We start from the raw sequence: 14,873 nt of genomic DNA, 5'->3' as shown, positions 1-14,873 counted from the left end.
GGAACAAAGGATGCTTGAACTCAATTTCTCCAGCCTAGTCTGTTCAGGGATGGAATGAGTTCTGTCCCCATGTGGGACACACCCTGGTAGGCCGACAGAAAACCAGTGTCAGGAGACTAGAAGAAAAGTCAGTGAGCATAATCCTGACATCACAGCCTAGAGATTACAGGAGTCAGTAGTTTGGAAAGGGCCAAAGTTATTGGTTCTCCACCAATTTCTTTCATTTTAGATTAAGCAGGGATATTTGGGATGAAGGAAGAAGAAACAAGCTCTGGAGGCATCTGAAAGAAGATGTTTGGGCCTGTCTTCCTAATTCTTTGTACAGTCCCTGTAAGAGTAAGGTCCGGTTTCTGGCTGCTAGTTTGTATGTTAGCACAGGGGAAGCAGGATCAGATTCCTGGCAATCACTGAAGTAGAAGTTTTTGCAACTTTTTTCTCCCTTCTGGCCCACCACAGCATTTCCTACCTGACAGTCTATACACTTGAGAAAGTCTTAGGACTGTGCAAGGATTTTTAGAGCTTAAGCAGACATGTCCCTAGGAAGACTGACTTTAACTAGAACAAGTGGAAGAGTGCCAAAGCCTTGAGCATTGCAACATACTGCCATGTGCTGACGAGGTTCCTGGTACATTTTTAGTTCAGGCCAACTTGCAGTATTTTACATCATGTTTGACACAGTTTGGGGTTAGCACAGGGCAGAGGCCATCCCAGTAAGCAATGTGAATGCAGCCACTCTTTTTATCCTCTCTGAGGGAAGTAATTTCAGCTATATGGAAGAGATCTGTGCCATGCTAGCTAGTCTCTTTTATTTCACAGTGTGGACACAGTTTTTTGCTCTTACTGATTATGTTATAATGACTTCTAATAACCATCAATTCCCTTTATCCTACTTTTCTACTTTTTTTTACTGGTTTATCAATTTATCAAGTTACAGAGAAACACATCCATGAGGAACCCTGAGCACATGTGCACATGAAACACATCCGTAGTTACCTACTAAAGCTTTGAAAGACCAGGGCTAATTTTAGTTTGTCAGAATCACAAAGTAGAATGACTTTTTAATCACAGAGCATCCTAAGAGCTACTCAGTAAAATGATCTTCAAACTGTTCAGTTATACTATTATAGTATCATTAAACTACCCCCTTTCTGTCTTCCACACAGCGTCAGCACACTGCTACAGTGCCATATGAAGTGCTTATTTACATAGTCCTGTTGAGTACAAGAGATTCTCATTCTAAATTGATAGCTATCTTTTTTAATGGATAAAGGATCGAAAAGATAGTAAAAAGCTCCACGCCATGATATTTATTTTTCTTCTCCCTCTTGCTTTTCCCAGTGCTCTGTTAAGTCACCTTGTTTCTAGGCACCAGTCATGAGTTATTGTTTACTAAGTTCTATCAATATAGGAATGAACTATTTGCAGTGGTTAAACCCTCTGCAAAAAATAAATAAAATTGCATTTGAGTATTTTGGACAGAAACCACCTTATTTTGTCATCTTTATGACACTGAGCAATATGAAGACAAGATCCAGTCTCCCTCCTGTAAACCAGCTCAATAATGCCAATCCATTTTTCAAATCATACCTCTTTAGAACTGAAAAAATCAACCAAAATACAACTTACCTCCAGTAAATGAGAATACCCACAAGAATCACTAGACAGATAAAAGTCAGGGCTGATACGACCACAAGTGGTATAACTGTCTTCTTCTCTGATTCCAGACTCTCAGCTAGACCAATACGAGACTCATGGCTAATATTACTTGCCTCTGCAGTCAGAGAAAATTGAAACAGTCCAAGTTTAAATTCTGAGAAATGCACAGCACAGGTGAATGTGTCTTATAATGAGCCTACTCAATATCACTTACCTCTATTTCTTACTATGTACCGCAGAAAGCTTATACATTTGCAAACCAGCTTACAGAAGATAAGCAGATAGAAGGTAAAGCAAAGTGTTCAAGCTTATGTGACTCAGCCTTCCAGCAGTGGAGACTTCTCTTTGTAAGAATAGCAGACTGTTGTTAAAATTCAGAAGAAAGGGTTTTTTTATTTTAATCTGTTTTATTAGCTGAAAGCCAAATGAGTTAAGAAATCTGAATACATAATATTGGAATGTGTATTGGAGTTGATATTAAACTGACAGTCATATAATGCAAATCACTTCTCTGGCTAATAGGTTAATACAAAAATTGTCTTGCAAAAGTCTTTATGTGCTTGCTGTATTGCAGTTTAGCTTTCTGTATTTTTATTCACTGCCCATTCTGTAAACTGCTTCCTTTGACTCCAATTGCCTCTCTCAACTATACTGGAGCCACTATTAAATTTCCCACCTCCATCTTTACAGGTGATCAAATGATTATTTAGATATTGATCTGGTTTCATATTTCAGTGAGCCATATACTGTTGGATGACAGAAATATTTGGACATAGGAATCTGTATGAAGAATAAAACAAAATATTCTATAATTTTATTAAAGAAGGAAGCACAATGGTGGACAACACCAATACTTTATTTTTAGCTTTGGTCAACCTCAAGAAGTAAGTATTTTAAAGTTGTGACTTTGATGTAAAATAACTGACTTATTTCAATTTGTGCAGTTTACTGTGAACATTATTTGAGTTAAAATGCAGAAATAAACACTTTAGTGCTTTTTTGAGTTAAACCCCTAGAATGTTTTCTGCTTTTGCGAACAGTCGTAATTCAATGAATTTTCTGTATAAGAGCAGAATTTTGCTGTACAGAAAACATCTGCACTCCATTGGGATTTCAAGAGACCAATTCTACAGGAACGAAAAGCTTTTACACAAAGGGAGGAAGGAATGGAGTTGGGAAAAAAAAATAAAGATAGCAAAGATAGCAAATTACATGCTCTAAATAGGATGTCAAAAAACAAATGGCTTCATACAGTACAGATTTCCAGGCAGCTCTATTTTCTTCCATTTTCTTGAATTTAGAGGCTTTCAGGACTTTGTATGCAAAAAGGTCTAGGCTCTAATTTTGCAGATGTCTTCTTGGTTTAAATTCAAAATACTCTTTAACACCCATATAAATCACTTCTCTTTAAATTCTGCAGCTCAATGGGTAAAGTAATTGAAGGAACAAAGTTGCTTCTGAAAAATCTCCAAGTATCTGTTGAGTAGGTTAAATTGGTGCTTCCTATTGATTGCAGAGGAAAACTATGTGTATGCATGAGAAATCACAATACAATCCCTCTGAAACAGTCAGACTTGCTTATCCAACTCTGGATTAATTCACAGCATAAAATCCAATCCTATCTGTGTGATGACAGTGCTCCTTCAAACTTCATGGCCATATTCTATTAGGACTCCTCCTATGGAGAATGAAGCACAGGCTTCTCCTGTAACAGAGGGTTTCTTGCCTACTTGGCTATCACTCCAATGATGGCAGCTGAAAAGGCAGTCTCAGCTATAGCACATTTCTTTGATTTCTAGTAACTGATGTGTTTGGATCCTCTGCATATTTCTTTCTATTAATTTGTCTTACTTTTTCAACAGAAGTTGAAAAGTTTGGGTAGTCATAGAGGTCTTATGGAGAAAATCCTAGTTCAGAACAAGCATAATTATGCATCAACAACCACAAGACTGGCAAAAGTTTAAATGACAATTTTTTTTTGTAATGGCCACAATGAAAAGACATTTTACCAATTTCTGCAAAATCCACTGCAATGTATAAGTTGTCAGGTGAGAGGTTAATTTTTGTGTTTGCTGCATTTCTTTATAATTTAATTAAGCAAATATGTCTTTGATTTACAGGAGACCATGTTAGAAATACTGAAATTGAATAATCTGCTTAGTAAAAGCCAGTATTTGGCATCATGTGTTGGGAAAAAAATAATGAACATTAAATGATACTGTAGAGTGTCTTTCAATAATATCTAGAAGACAAACTGTGTCTTTTGTACTCCTCCTCCTCCTCCAGTACTGTATAATCCTTTTTGAGTTACTATTGATAAAAATTCAAATGACACCCATTATGTAAACTCTAGTATCTTATGGTAACATTCATTCTTATCAATAACATAGGTTTTGAAATATTAATGCTATTTTGCTTATTTTTGAAGGAATGTTATGCATTTTACACAAAGTGGTAACTACTTACCAGTGAATTAATTCACTTATTAATTCAGTTTTGTAACACCTACCTTATTAGGACTCTTAGTAATTTAAATGTTTTTTATTCTCTCTCAGTTTTCATTTTCTATTTTTTACATTGTTCTAGCCCCAAATACATCGAGTGTCAATTTTCCACCTTTTCATATTAGTATTCTGCTGCTCATGAGAAATATAACCTTATGTAATTCAACTGTGTATTTATTTGTAGGATTGGGCCGAAACCTTCTCATTCTTTGTGAATTCCATTCCTTAATGGGTTTAGCTGAATGTTACTGCCCTCTATAGATGAAGCATGTATATGACAGAAGTTCAATTTATTTTCTAAAATACCAATTCAACCTTGTTTGTTGTTTGGCTTTTTTCCAAAGATCATTTTTGACTTGATTCTTTGATTTTCAATTCTCTAGCACAAGAAGGAATGAAAATTATGTGTCTGAATACTTCAGACTTTCCACAGTGCATTTTTAAATACAAAGGAAATATGTTATGAGTTTTGACTTCTGACTTTATCCTTGGAATCATGCAAATACTCTCGCTGAATTTAGGAGGAATAAATAAGAAAATAGCATTAAATATAAACATCTAGAGGAGAATCTGGCTCTACTTTGGGAATACGCAAATCTGGTACAAAAATTCTGCATCTCACTGAAATCTGAAAGTGGCATACACAGAATAAAAATGAATGTTTTTATGAATCAGAATAAAACCAGCATCTTCTTCCTTGTTCAACCTCTTCAAAAACACACACAAAAAAGTGCTGCTGTAAGTTTAAAAGAGAATATCAGAGGCATGTTTCCTCTGGCAGAGGCATGATTTCCTCTGGTGGTATTTCCATAAGGGCAGCACTTGTCTTTGTACAAAGAACTCAACAGAGAACCTAAGTCCCTCTCAAACCTTTAAAACTAAAAATAACAATTAGCACTGAAACAATTCTGGTTTCAGATTTTGCACGACTCAATTTCTGCTGACAGTATGCATCTATCCAAAAGAAGAGCATCAATCATCTTACTGAAGAATATTTCAGGTGCAGTTTTAAGTAGCCAGAAGTAGCATTGCCAGCTCAGTATGAACCGCTGTTCCCCAATGCTTCCTTAATCACACCCATTGGCAATGTTATGTTCTCCCTTTATGATCTGTAGATAAACCTTCTCATTCTCTATGGCAGCAAAGTATCCCCTCACAGTTTCCCATAATATTCATTAGACTTATCCATAACTAACCTGCCTCAGAGATGTTGAACACTGATGAGTGATCATTAGTAACAGATGAAGCTGATGATTGTGATGATCCAGGAGTTAATTCTGAGTTACCTGCTTCAACTGCCCCTTCAGTGTCATTATGGTCAGGAAAACTGAAATCTGTTGAAGTTTCGTTATCGTTAAGGCTATCTGAGGTACCTTGGCCAGAACCACTTTCTTCATCACTTGTCAAAACAGCCCAAGACTTAGATTCTGATGTGTTTTGCAACTGGACACTAGAATTTTGAATGTGGCTCTCCAAAATTTTCAGGCTGTTGTGCTTCTCAGGTATCACATTCGCTGTCAAAGTTGGTATGGATGTATAATTACGTCTGTCCATGGCATGGTTTATCTGTCTGTCAGATGCAGCAGTAGAAAACTTCTCTTCTTCAGGTTTCTCAGAATGTGAACTTATAATTAGGTTACTCTGATCCTTGTTATTATTTCCCTCTGTATTTTCATCCTCTACTACCATATCCTGATCTTCTCTATGGGAAGTGCATGAGATGCAGTTACTTACAGGGAAGCCATCATTATATTCATCATAGTCATCCTCAACTACAGAAGACCACAAATTGGTACTGGACATGATACTGGGAGACAACCCAGAGGATTCTCTAGAAGGAACCAGCAACCTATTCAAAGTTACAGGGATCTCACTTCTGGAAGGAACAGCCGTAACTGAAGTAAGTGTATTTGGTAAAGGAAGAGTGTGATGAACGGACACATCAGAACCAGGAACAACTGCAGGCATATGGACAGGATCAAAACCAAGTGTGGCACTTGAAGAGACATTGTCAACCTCAATTCTTTCAAAAACACTTGAAGAGAGATGGCTGTCTGTAGGAGTAGCTACATGTGATGATGTGTCACCTGTTAGGAAGAGAGTTGTTGCAGCATTCCCTGCCTGGGACGGAAAGGCATTTGTATTTTCTAAACTCGTCAGCTGGAATGAAACATCACTACTGTACAATGAAGGTATAACCTTCTGAACATCTTCACTGTTAAATAAACTGGATGAACCGTATCTCTCACTTGCATAAGAAAAAGATAAACCTTGAAGTGATGCTGTGGGCTTACTAAAAGTGTTTGACATCATATCAGCAACAGAAGGTGCAGATGTAGAATGCAGCTTGCTTTCAGTTGTAGCAGAACCTGGTGCCATTTGATGCAATATTTGGTCAAATGTAGAACTATCTTTTTGAACCCTTGGGCTTTCAGCCAATAGGGGATCACTAGGCACAACTGCAGCTGTGTTAAGCAGAATGCCATCGCCAGAAGACTGGAAGGAGGACTTCAGTAATGCTTCATTATTTAATGTGGCTGAGGTCTCATAAAAGTACAGCTGAGTCGAGGATAACATTTTGCTATAAGCAGGGACAGAGAGAGCTTGATCTGAGCTTGCACTAAGCATAGGTTTAAGCAAAGTGTCATCAAAGGCTGGAGTTGTAACATGCAAAGGCTGAACAGAAAGGTGCTTTTCTGTAAGTTTACTAATATCATGATCAAATATCTTAGTAGAGGGAAAAGCAAGAGAGACTGGAAGGATTCCCTTTGTGCTAGAAACAGGAAGTGGGCTTTCTTGCAGAGACATATTCTGCTCAATTACAACATTATTAGAAACAGATGTAGAAAGTTCATGTATCACTTTACTTTCAGCACTGGAAGCCGTTTCACTTAAAGAGGAGGAAATTTTCAGTTCTTTCTCATTTCCATATATAACATCACCTTTTTGAAGCATCTTATTAACATCACTGAACCCGGATGATTCATATGGAATCACATCAACAAAGTCAGAGGAAGAAACGTTAAGTACTGTCAAAGTATCTGTATCAGGCAAAAGGGACTCACTACCAGAGTATGTTTCAGACCAATCGGTGTCACTAGATAGAGAGCGTGTAGGCTGCAGCAAAGTATCAGCTTGTGATATTACAGAAGAAGGTTTATGCACCAGTACATTGTTATAGCTGCTAAATAAAGGATCTTGATGAAATACATCAACAGAATCATGCACAAATTCTGCAGAGTCATAGGAAACAGTAAAGCTTTGGAGGGAGCCCACATTACCAGACAAAGCATAAGGAAGTTCAGACATTGTAGATAGTACATGCATATTTAAATCACTGCTGGATGGTTCAACTTGAGAAAATATGTGAGTTCTATTATGACCAAACATCAGTGTCTCCGAAGCAGCATGAGTGGTCTGATGTGACACCACATCAGCAAATTGAGCAAGGCTTGGCTGTATTAAGGGATCACCCACTGCCAACGCCAAAGAAGCATGCAGGGACACCTTATCGCTTGCAACAGCTGGAGTAGCACTTTGTGGAAACATTTGAGAAACTGTATACAAACGGTGAAACATTTTACTACTGGAGGAAGCAGAGGAAAATGTAAGCAAAGGTACATCATCATAGGAAGACAGGGTGGGTTCAAATGACACATCAACACTGGGAAATACAGGTGTAGCATGCAAGGTCACATCACTATCTGATGTAGCAGGGGTAGTGTCGAGCATCTGAGAGTCAAACAATAAAGGGGTGACTAGAGGAAACACTTCACTACTGTAGGAAGGTTGAAGAGGTATCTCACCATTATAGACTGGCTGAGTTGTCTGAGAGAGTACCTCACTGGCAGCAGAAGCAGAACCATATTCTCCAGAGCTTGAAGAGATAGAGTGAGGTGATAATTCAGCAGAGGAGAAAGCAAAGGTAGAATAATGTGGCAATTCTAAATCCGCATCTGAAGTGTCTTGTAAAACCACTGGGCTGCTTGAATAGGGCGCTGTAGTTGGCTTTAATCCCTCTGCATAAGCATCAGTGTAACTGGTCTGAGACAATTGCCCACTAGGTGATGTATCAATAGATTGAGTTGTTGGATCTGTAGCATTACGAGACCATAAATTTCCATCAGTGGAAGAGGTATGCTTTGGAGGCTCATCGGAGCTTGAGGGTGCTATGACTTCTGAAACATATTTAATGGAGCCTTGGGAAAGAATATCATGCACACTTATATCTGGACTTCCTGAAGGAAGGGCATCTTCTTGGGAGGCCTCCTCTGTAACCAGCTGCGATGAAGAAGTAGTAGGAACTGAACTCCAAAAGTCATCAGATTCCTGATGAGGTTTAAAAGGAGACAATAAGAAATCATCACTGTGGTCAGTGGTGGTTATTCTTGTTGGCTCGGTGCCTGAAGAAAGATATATAAACTCATCTTCTCTGCCTTTGGTGGAGTCAGTGAGTTGAGGAGGAATTCCAGTAATTGTTTGGGATTCCAGAAAAGGATCTTCCTCTTCAGAAATTTCACCAATAGGTGGAGAAGTAGCATAATAAACTGCTTTGAAAATATTATCCTTACCATGCAATTCTTCTCTTGTTAGGTATCTATTTGTTTTGGCTTCACTGGGTTTTGTTCCCATTTTTTCTTGACTGTAGCTGGATGTAATCACCTGAAAATCTCTCCTCAACTGGTTCATTGTACTGTCAGTGCTAGGAACCACTGCAGTTTCTTCATCCACCTCTGTTTCCTTTTCATCAACTTCATCCTTTGAAAAAAATATCATAGCCGAAGACAATTAAAAATGTTTATAGACTGAACATGAATGAAAACTGTAATAATACATTTTTCTGGATCAATAAATCAAGAGAGGTAAAGCAAAACAACACTTGAGAAGACTGTTGGTCTTTAAACTAAAGTATTAACTGCAAGAAGAGGAATCCTCTTTTATCTTGAAAAGTATTATTTATTTGCAATAAAAACAGAAAAATGCTGCATTCCAACAACTTCTTCAATATTGCGTTACTTAAATTTTGTTTGAGAGGCAAAAATCACTCACAGTATTTATTTACTTTATTAAGAAGGCTCTAACTCTTTCCCAATAAAATGCAATTGTATATGCAATATATAGCTTGTATACAGAACAATGAAGAAATGGTTTTGCTACCAGAATGCCTTAGAGGTTTGCATTAATATCCTGATGGTAAGTAAACTGTAATAATAACAACAGAATTTGTAAAATATATTTATGACCTCAATTCTGCTGAATTGTCAGAGTTTTATGACAATTGAAATTGTCAGAGTTTTTTGACAGGCAGACATAGATAGCCCTAAAAGACAGAGCAGAGCCTCTTGCAAAATATTTTTTTTTTTTTTTTTTTTTGTTTTTTTTTTTTTTTTTTTGGTTTTGTTTTGTGTATATATATATATATATTAAGGATCTGGCTTGCTGATGTGGCGGAAATGCCACTGTTTGTTATTATAAAGCGTAATGCTGAGAGAAAACAACCTGTCCAGTGGACAGGAGATAGGCACAGCTATCAATCTAACAACTCCTCTGTTTCCGCTACAGTTTTGTTTGAATAGATCTCGCATTGAACGGGGCACAGCAGGGAGAGTAATGTAAAAAATCAATAGCCTTTGAAAGAATGGGCCCAAGATAAAGAGCTGCTGAGTATGTTTTTGACTGAGACGCTCAGCAAACAGGAGTTGTGAATTTTCACCCAGTCTCACCAGAGCAAGGACTTTACCCACTAGGCTAGAGCTGGGCTTCACACTGCAGTTCCTCTTTGAACCAGGAACCCCTCATGCACTCACACAAGATAAGGTACCTCAGATGTCACTCTCAGGTTTGGATTTCATTATAAGAACTAAATATCTAAAATTTAGGGACAGCAGCACCAAGACTGATTGCCTTCAAACCTGGGCTGGACTGGACAGGCCCTTGTTTCTATTTCTGCAAGGCACTGTATACACTTTTAAACTTTCTTGGTACAAGTAAAAATCAGTTGATGTTCACTGGCACCTAACAGATGCAATATAATAATCTAGATACATAGCTTACAACAACAGAGAAATGACTGTATTACTGGTTACTCAGTGTCCACAAATGCAAGGGAGGGTAAATAGATAGGTAAGCACAGGCTGTGCTATTTAACTAAAAGGACTTGTCATGCAGTGAGAATATTGCGGTCATAGACTGAAGCTATAAATTAAAAATTCTGAGGGATTACTTGATATTACTTGATAAATATCTTACTGAAGTGACTGTCTATGTTGCATAATTGGTATTAGAGACTGTTAAAAACTTAATCATGGTATTTTTACATGTCTCCTTGTTGCCACACCAGAGACCTAGTTACTGAATATGAAGCCTCCAAAGGCCATCACGAGATCATCAAAAATTTTGTAAAACAGAGCTATACTTTAAAGTCTAACTTGTATTCAAGAAGCAAATGAACGTCCATGAATTTTTGAGTAACAGTTAAACCAATAGCACGCTGATAGCAGACAAACTTGAATCTCACTTTTCAGTACAACTGTCGTTCTCCCTTACTTTAATTTACTACATGATAAGACCATCACAAGCAAGGAAAAATCAAACTTCTCTTTAACTAAAAAGCCTAACAGTGGATGGCAACTTTGATTCTGCTAAATGAACAATTCTGTCAGACTTCACAGAAGGGTGATTGTAAACTGATGCCCCATTTAAAAAATTCTTAGGAATATTCTGAGATATCCTTTACTTCACCATGTATGTCCTGCCCCAGAGAAATACTGAGGTATCTCCAGAGTTATCTAGGGATAAATATAGCTCAAAGGCTATATATGCACATACATATATAAATGTATACATAAATGCAGATAATACACTCAGTTGGTGACATAGTTTTGTAAATTTTCACAGAACATAATTTCCATCTAACTGAAATGCATTTATTTTAAATACTCTCTTAAAAAACAAATGAATGCTATACCTCATATTCTTCAGCTTCACTCAGTTCAGGAATGAGGTCAGCCTCTATAAAACAAAAATGCACACTGTATCATCCACAATTTTAAATAGACAGAATTCTGAATTCTGCAAGGACTCAACTGCCTAATTAATAAGGTTATTGACACCATATCAAAGATTTTTTGTAGGATTATGTTTGGAGAAGTGGCCAACCCCTGGATCAAGGGTAACAAGGCTCACTCATCTAGACAGGGCGCATTCATTCAGCCACAACAGTTTTGTCTGGCTCTATGTTGATACCATTGGATTTGCACTTTTGGAGGAAGCACATGTTGGCTGGGGAAAGCCAAGTTTACAAGAACATTTTCAATGAGAAATACAGTTTAATGCAGAAATACGGAAGTGAGAAAAACAATAAGTCTGGTGATCAACTATTTCTCTACATTAAGTCTGAAAGCTCTGAAGATATTCTTGTAAAATAATCTGTTCTATAATTTTCATATAGAAAATTTTCATAGAAAATTCTTTATTTGTGCAGCCAGGCTTGGACTTATGTACTAGAGCAACAGCAATGTCATCATAGTCAGTATTCAGCAGGCTGCATTCTTCTAGCAAGGCAGATCAAAGAGACCCACCCTTCCCAGTGTTTACAGCCTTTTTCAAACTCCCACCCTACTTGATTTAATGCAAAGACATGAAGCCAGTTTTATCACATCCCAGAAAAAGTCCCTAATAAACAGGTACTGCATGCTTCTTGAAGAACTACTCTAGAGGCTTTTGATGCATTCCCAATTTTCAAAAATAAATTAAAAAAAAAACAGTTGAAAGAGGCTGAAGAAATTATTTTCCTACAACCCAGCTGAAAATCTATCTCTCCAAATTTAAAGATAGTCTCTTGCCTTCTTTCTCTCTTTTCGGCCAAATCCAATATTATACTTCTGAAGGTGGTCAGCAAGAGAGGCTTCAAAGCAGGTTGAAAGAAACATCCACCTCTCTGGTAGGAGCTGGTACAGGTCTTCAGTGGGGAAATCTAACACCCCTTCCAGAGCACTAATGCACCATATTGCTCCTTTGGTCCACAAAAAGGCCCATATCCATTCTGAGTCTTTCCAAGGCTTTCTCCTAAGCCATGTTATAGCACTCTGTCTGCACACAAGTGCTAGCACATATTCTAAGGGCTGATTTGCACTAGGTGAAAAATCCAATCTCTTAGCTTGGAAAGCAATTCTAGCAATACCATCACACACAGCTCCACGTCTGCATTTCCTCCACAATTCCCAATTGTAGCTTGTTCAATACACTAGGATGAAGATTCCATCTCTATATTTCTCTTTTTTGCAAAGTCAGATGGGGATCTATGACTTAATTTGTATGCTCTTTGGTCTATCTATATCTACCTTTCGAAACAAATTGAGATGTGCTATATGCAACATACACTAGATGAAGTTTATCAAACTAATAAGCTCCTACACTATTATTTGTAGGTTATAGCATGTAAACAAGTTTTGACTAAGCAATGCTGCACAAAATCTTCACAAGTTGTCCTTTAGTAACAAATATCTATAAATTACCAAATATGACCTTTCTTTAGCTAGATAGATAAAAAAATTATCTTACCTCTGACTCCTCTTGCTCTGGGACAGGGTGGGGAGGGGAGTGGAGGGGAGGAAGGGGTGGACGAGATAATGATATTCCTTGGCTTCTCAATGATACAAATCAAATATTGACATTAGTCTGAATGCCTTCCCATAATAGACCCACTCCATGTACTAGGTATTTAACAGACTTCTCTGAAACATGGTTTTAGTACAGAGGAATTCTATCCATACTTTATTGTGGTCACTATTCTTGAGTTGAGCTTTAATCAGACTCAGTCAGAAAAACAAACTGTACTGATTGTGCTAGAGTATACAGTAGGGCACATGCTCTCAAATTCCACCAGCAGGAAACTAGATCCTTGCTGTTTTCTCAAGGGAGAAACATACATACATACATATACATATACATATACATATACATATACATATACATATACATATATATGTAAAAAGAACTTGTTTATTAACAAAACCAGTAAATCTCTAGGAACTTTATAAAGAATATTTAAATTAGATGGTCATAGAAGAATTGTCAGAAGTATTAGAGACACACACTTACAGAAGGTCTGTTAATCCTGCTGCTGAGCCTTTGATTTGACAGGAGATTACAGAAATATAATAACATCCCCCATCCAAGGTGAACAGCCACACCCTCCAAAAAACAACCCATTGATGTAGGTTGATGAACAAGCTCGTTTATTTTTTCTGGAACCACATATTAATTATTCTATAGTATACATTTTAAAATAAAATAATTAAATAATTAGTTAGAGTTCTATAGAGGTCTTTTCCTAGTCCATTTTAATGGCAGATGAAGAAACAATAGAACAAATACAGAAAAGGTAACTATTTCCCTACATTTTTTCAATTGAAATATTTAAAAAATCTCTTTAAACGATGTGATTTATAATCATAGAATAATGAGCACTACATAAATGCTTTTCATTTCTGTACTGACATGTAATAAATGGCATGGCAAGAACAAAAGTAAAGCCTGTTTCTTTTGATTAAATTAGTTTTGAGATTTCTACTTTTATCAGTACAAAATTAGAAAAAAGCATCCCCTAAATCAGACATTTAATATATGCTTAGTGCTTTTTAGGACAAAAATCTCAAGGACGAGTTACAAAGAAGTTGCATAGTTAGACCCTCACGAAGCATTGCTGACAGCATGAGCTGCCAGGCAGGAGACAGCATTTGAGAGCTATATCCCAGCATGCTGGGTTTTTTTTTGACAAACAACTGAAGTCTACACAAAGGCAAAGGAATGGGGAGTTATATGTTTTTTCTTTCCTGTGTCAGCAAAAGCATGTAAGTACCACCAGTATTAGCTACACAACAAACTACTGCACAACCTCCAGCTCTGTGCAGATGTTATCTAGAGAGTCGAATCACACATTTGCATAGTTATTCAAAATCCAATTCTAATAACAAATGAAAAATTTGTAAACAAAGGTTTTTATCAAAGCTGATTAAGATACAGTATACACCATTCCCTAAATTTTCAATGGAAATTTTGTAGCTACATCAAGTAGTGCATTTATTGGCTTTTACTAAGTGGAAACTAACTGGAAAAAAATTTAAACTGCACAGACACTGTATTACAAGATGAAGGGTTGCAATTCTGAAGAGTTCAGGAAAAACCCAGAGAGCGGAGTTCTCCACTGTGGTGGCTTGCCCAGTGTCATTACATTACAGCTCCTGAGGCTTCCACAAACTGAAGCAGAGACCGTGGCCCCAAAGAGGTCCTTCAGCTTACAAAACATTGCTGAGAACAAGAGCCTTGGACCTGTGGATCACTAGAGCCTGCAGAGCCCTCACTAACCATATTGGAAGCACATGACTGGGTGGGGAGAAGGCATAAGAAACACTCTCTTGCAAGTATCTCAATAAGGAAAGCCTAAAACAGCAGTCTTGAGCTTTTTGAATACCAGAGCTCATTAGAAGTGGCCAAACCAAGCACAGAATTCTTCCTGGAAAGGGGTCCATCTAAAGGCTCCGCATGACTCACGCCTTGCTCTAGCTCTTAACAGGAAGACTAATTAATCTGGAGGTGACTGTAGTGAATTTCATCTTAATTAAACTGGATTACTCAGAGAAATTATTGAATATGAAAGATTTAATTTATGCTTTATGTGTGTCAACTTTATTTCATGTCTTCAGGGTGAAG

At 37.3% G+C, this 14,873-nt stretch overlaps 1 protein-coding gene across 4 annotated transcripts in view; it reads right to left on the bottom strand.

Moving 5' to 3' along the window:
• Positions 1-14,873, bottom strand: part of PTPRZ1 (protein tyrosine phosphatase receptor type Z1) — a 132,511-nt gene that overhangs the window by 25,924 nt on the left and 91,714 nt on the right. For 3 of the 4 annotated variants that reach the window (XM_053943070.1, XM_053943073.1, XM_053943071.1), the window contains exons 11-13: positions 11,128-11,171; positions 5,357-8,918; positions 1,627-1,771 (exon numbers count right to left, since the gene is read on the bottom strand). In XM_053943070.1, coding sequence (XP_053799045.1) covers positions 1,627-1,771; positions 5,357-8,918; positions 11,128-11,171 — 3,751 coding nt within the window. The remainder of the gene's footprint in view (positions 1-1,626; positions 1,772-5,356; positions 8,919-11,127; positions 11,172-14,873) is intronic. The other variant, XM_053943072.1, reaches the window with a different exon arrangement.

Source organism: Vidua chalybeata, chromosome 5 (genome assembly GCF_026979565.1).
Source record: "Vidua chalybeata isolate OUT-0048 chromosome 5, bVidCha1 merged haplotype, whole genome shotgun sequence".
NCBI lineage: Eukaryota > Metazoa > Chordata > Aves > Passeriformes > Viduidae > Vidua > Vidua chalybeata.
This window is presented reverse-complemented; position numbering and strand designations above follow the sequence as displayed.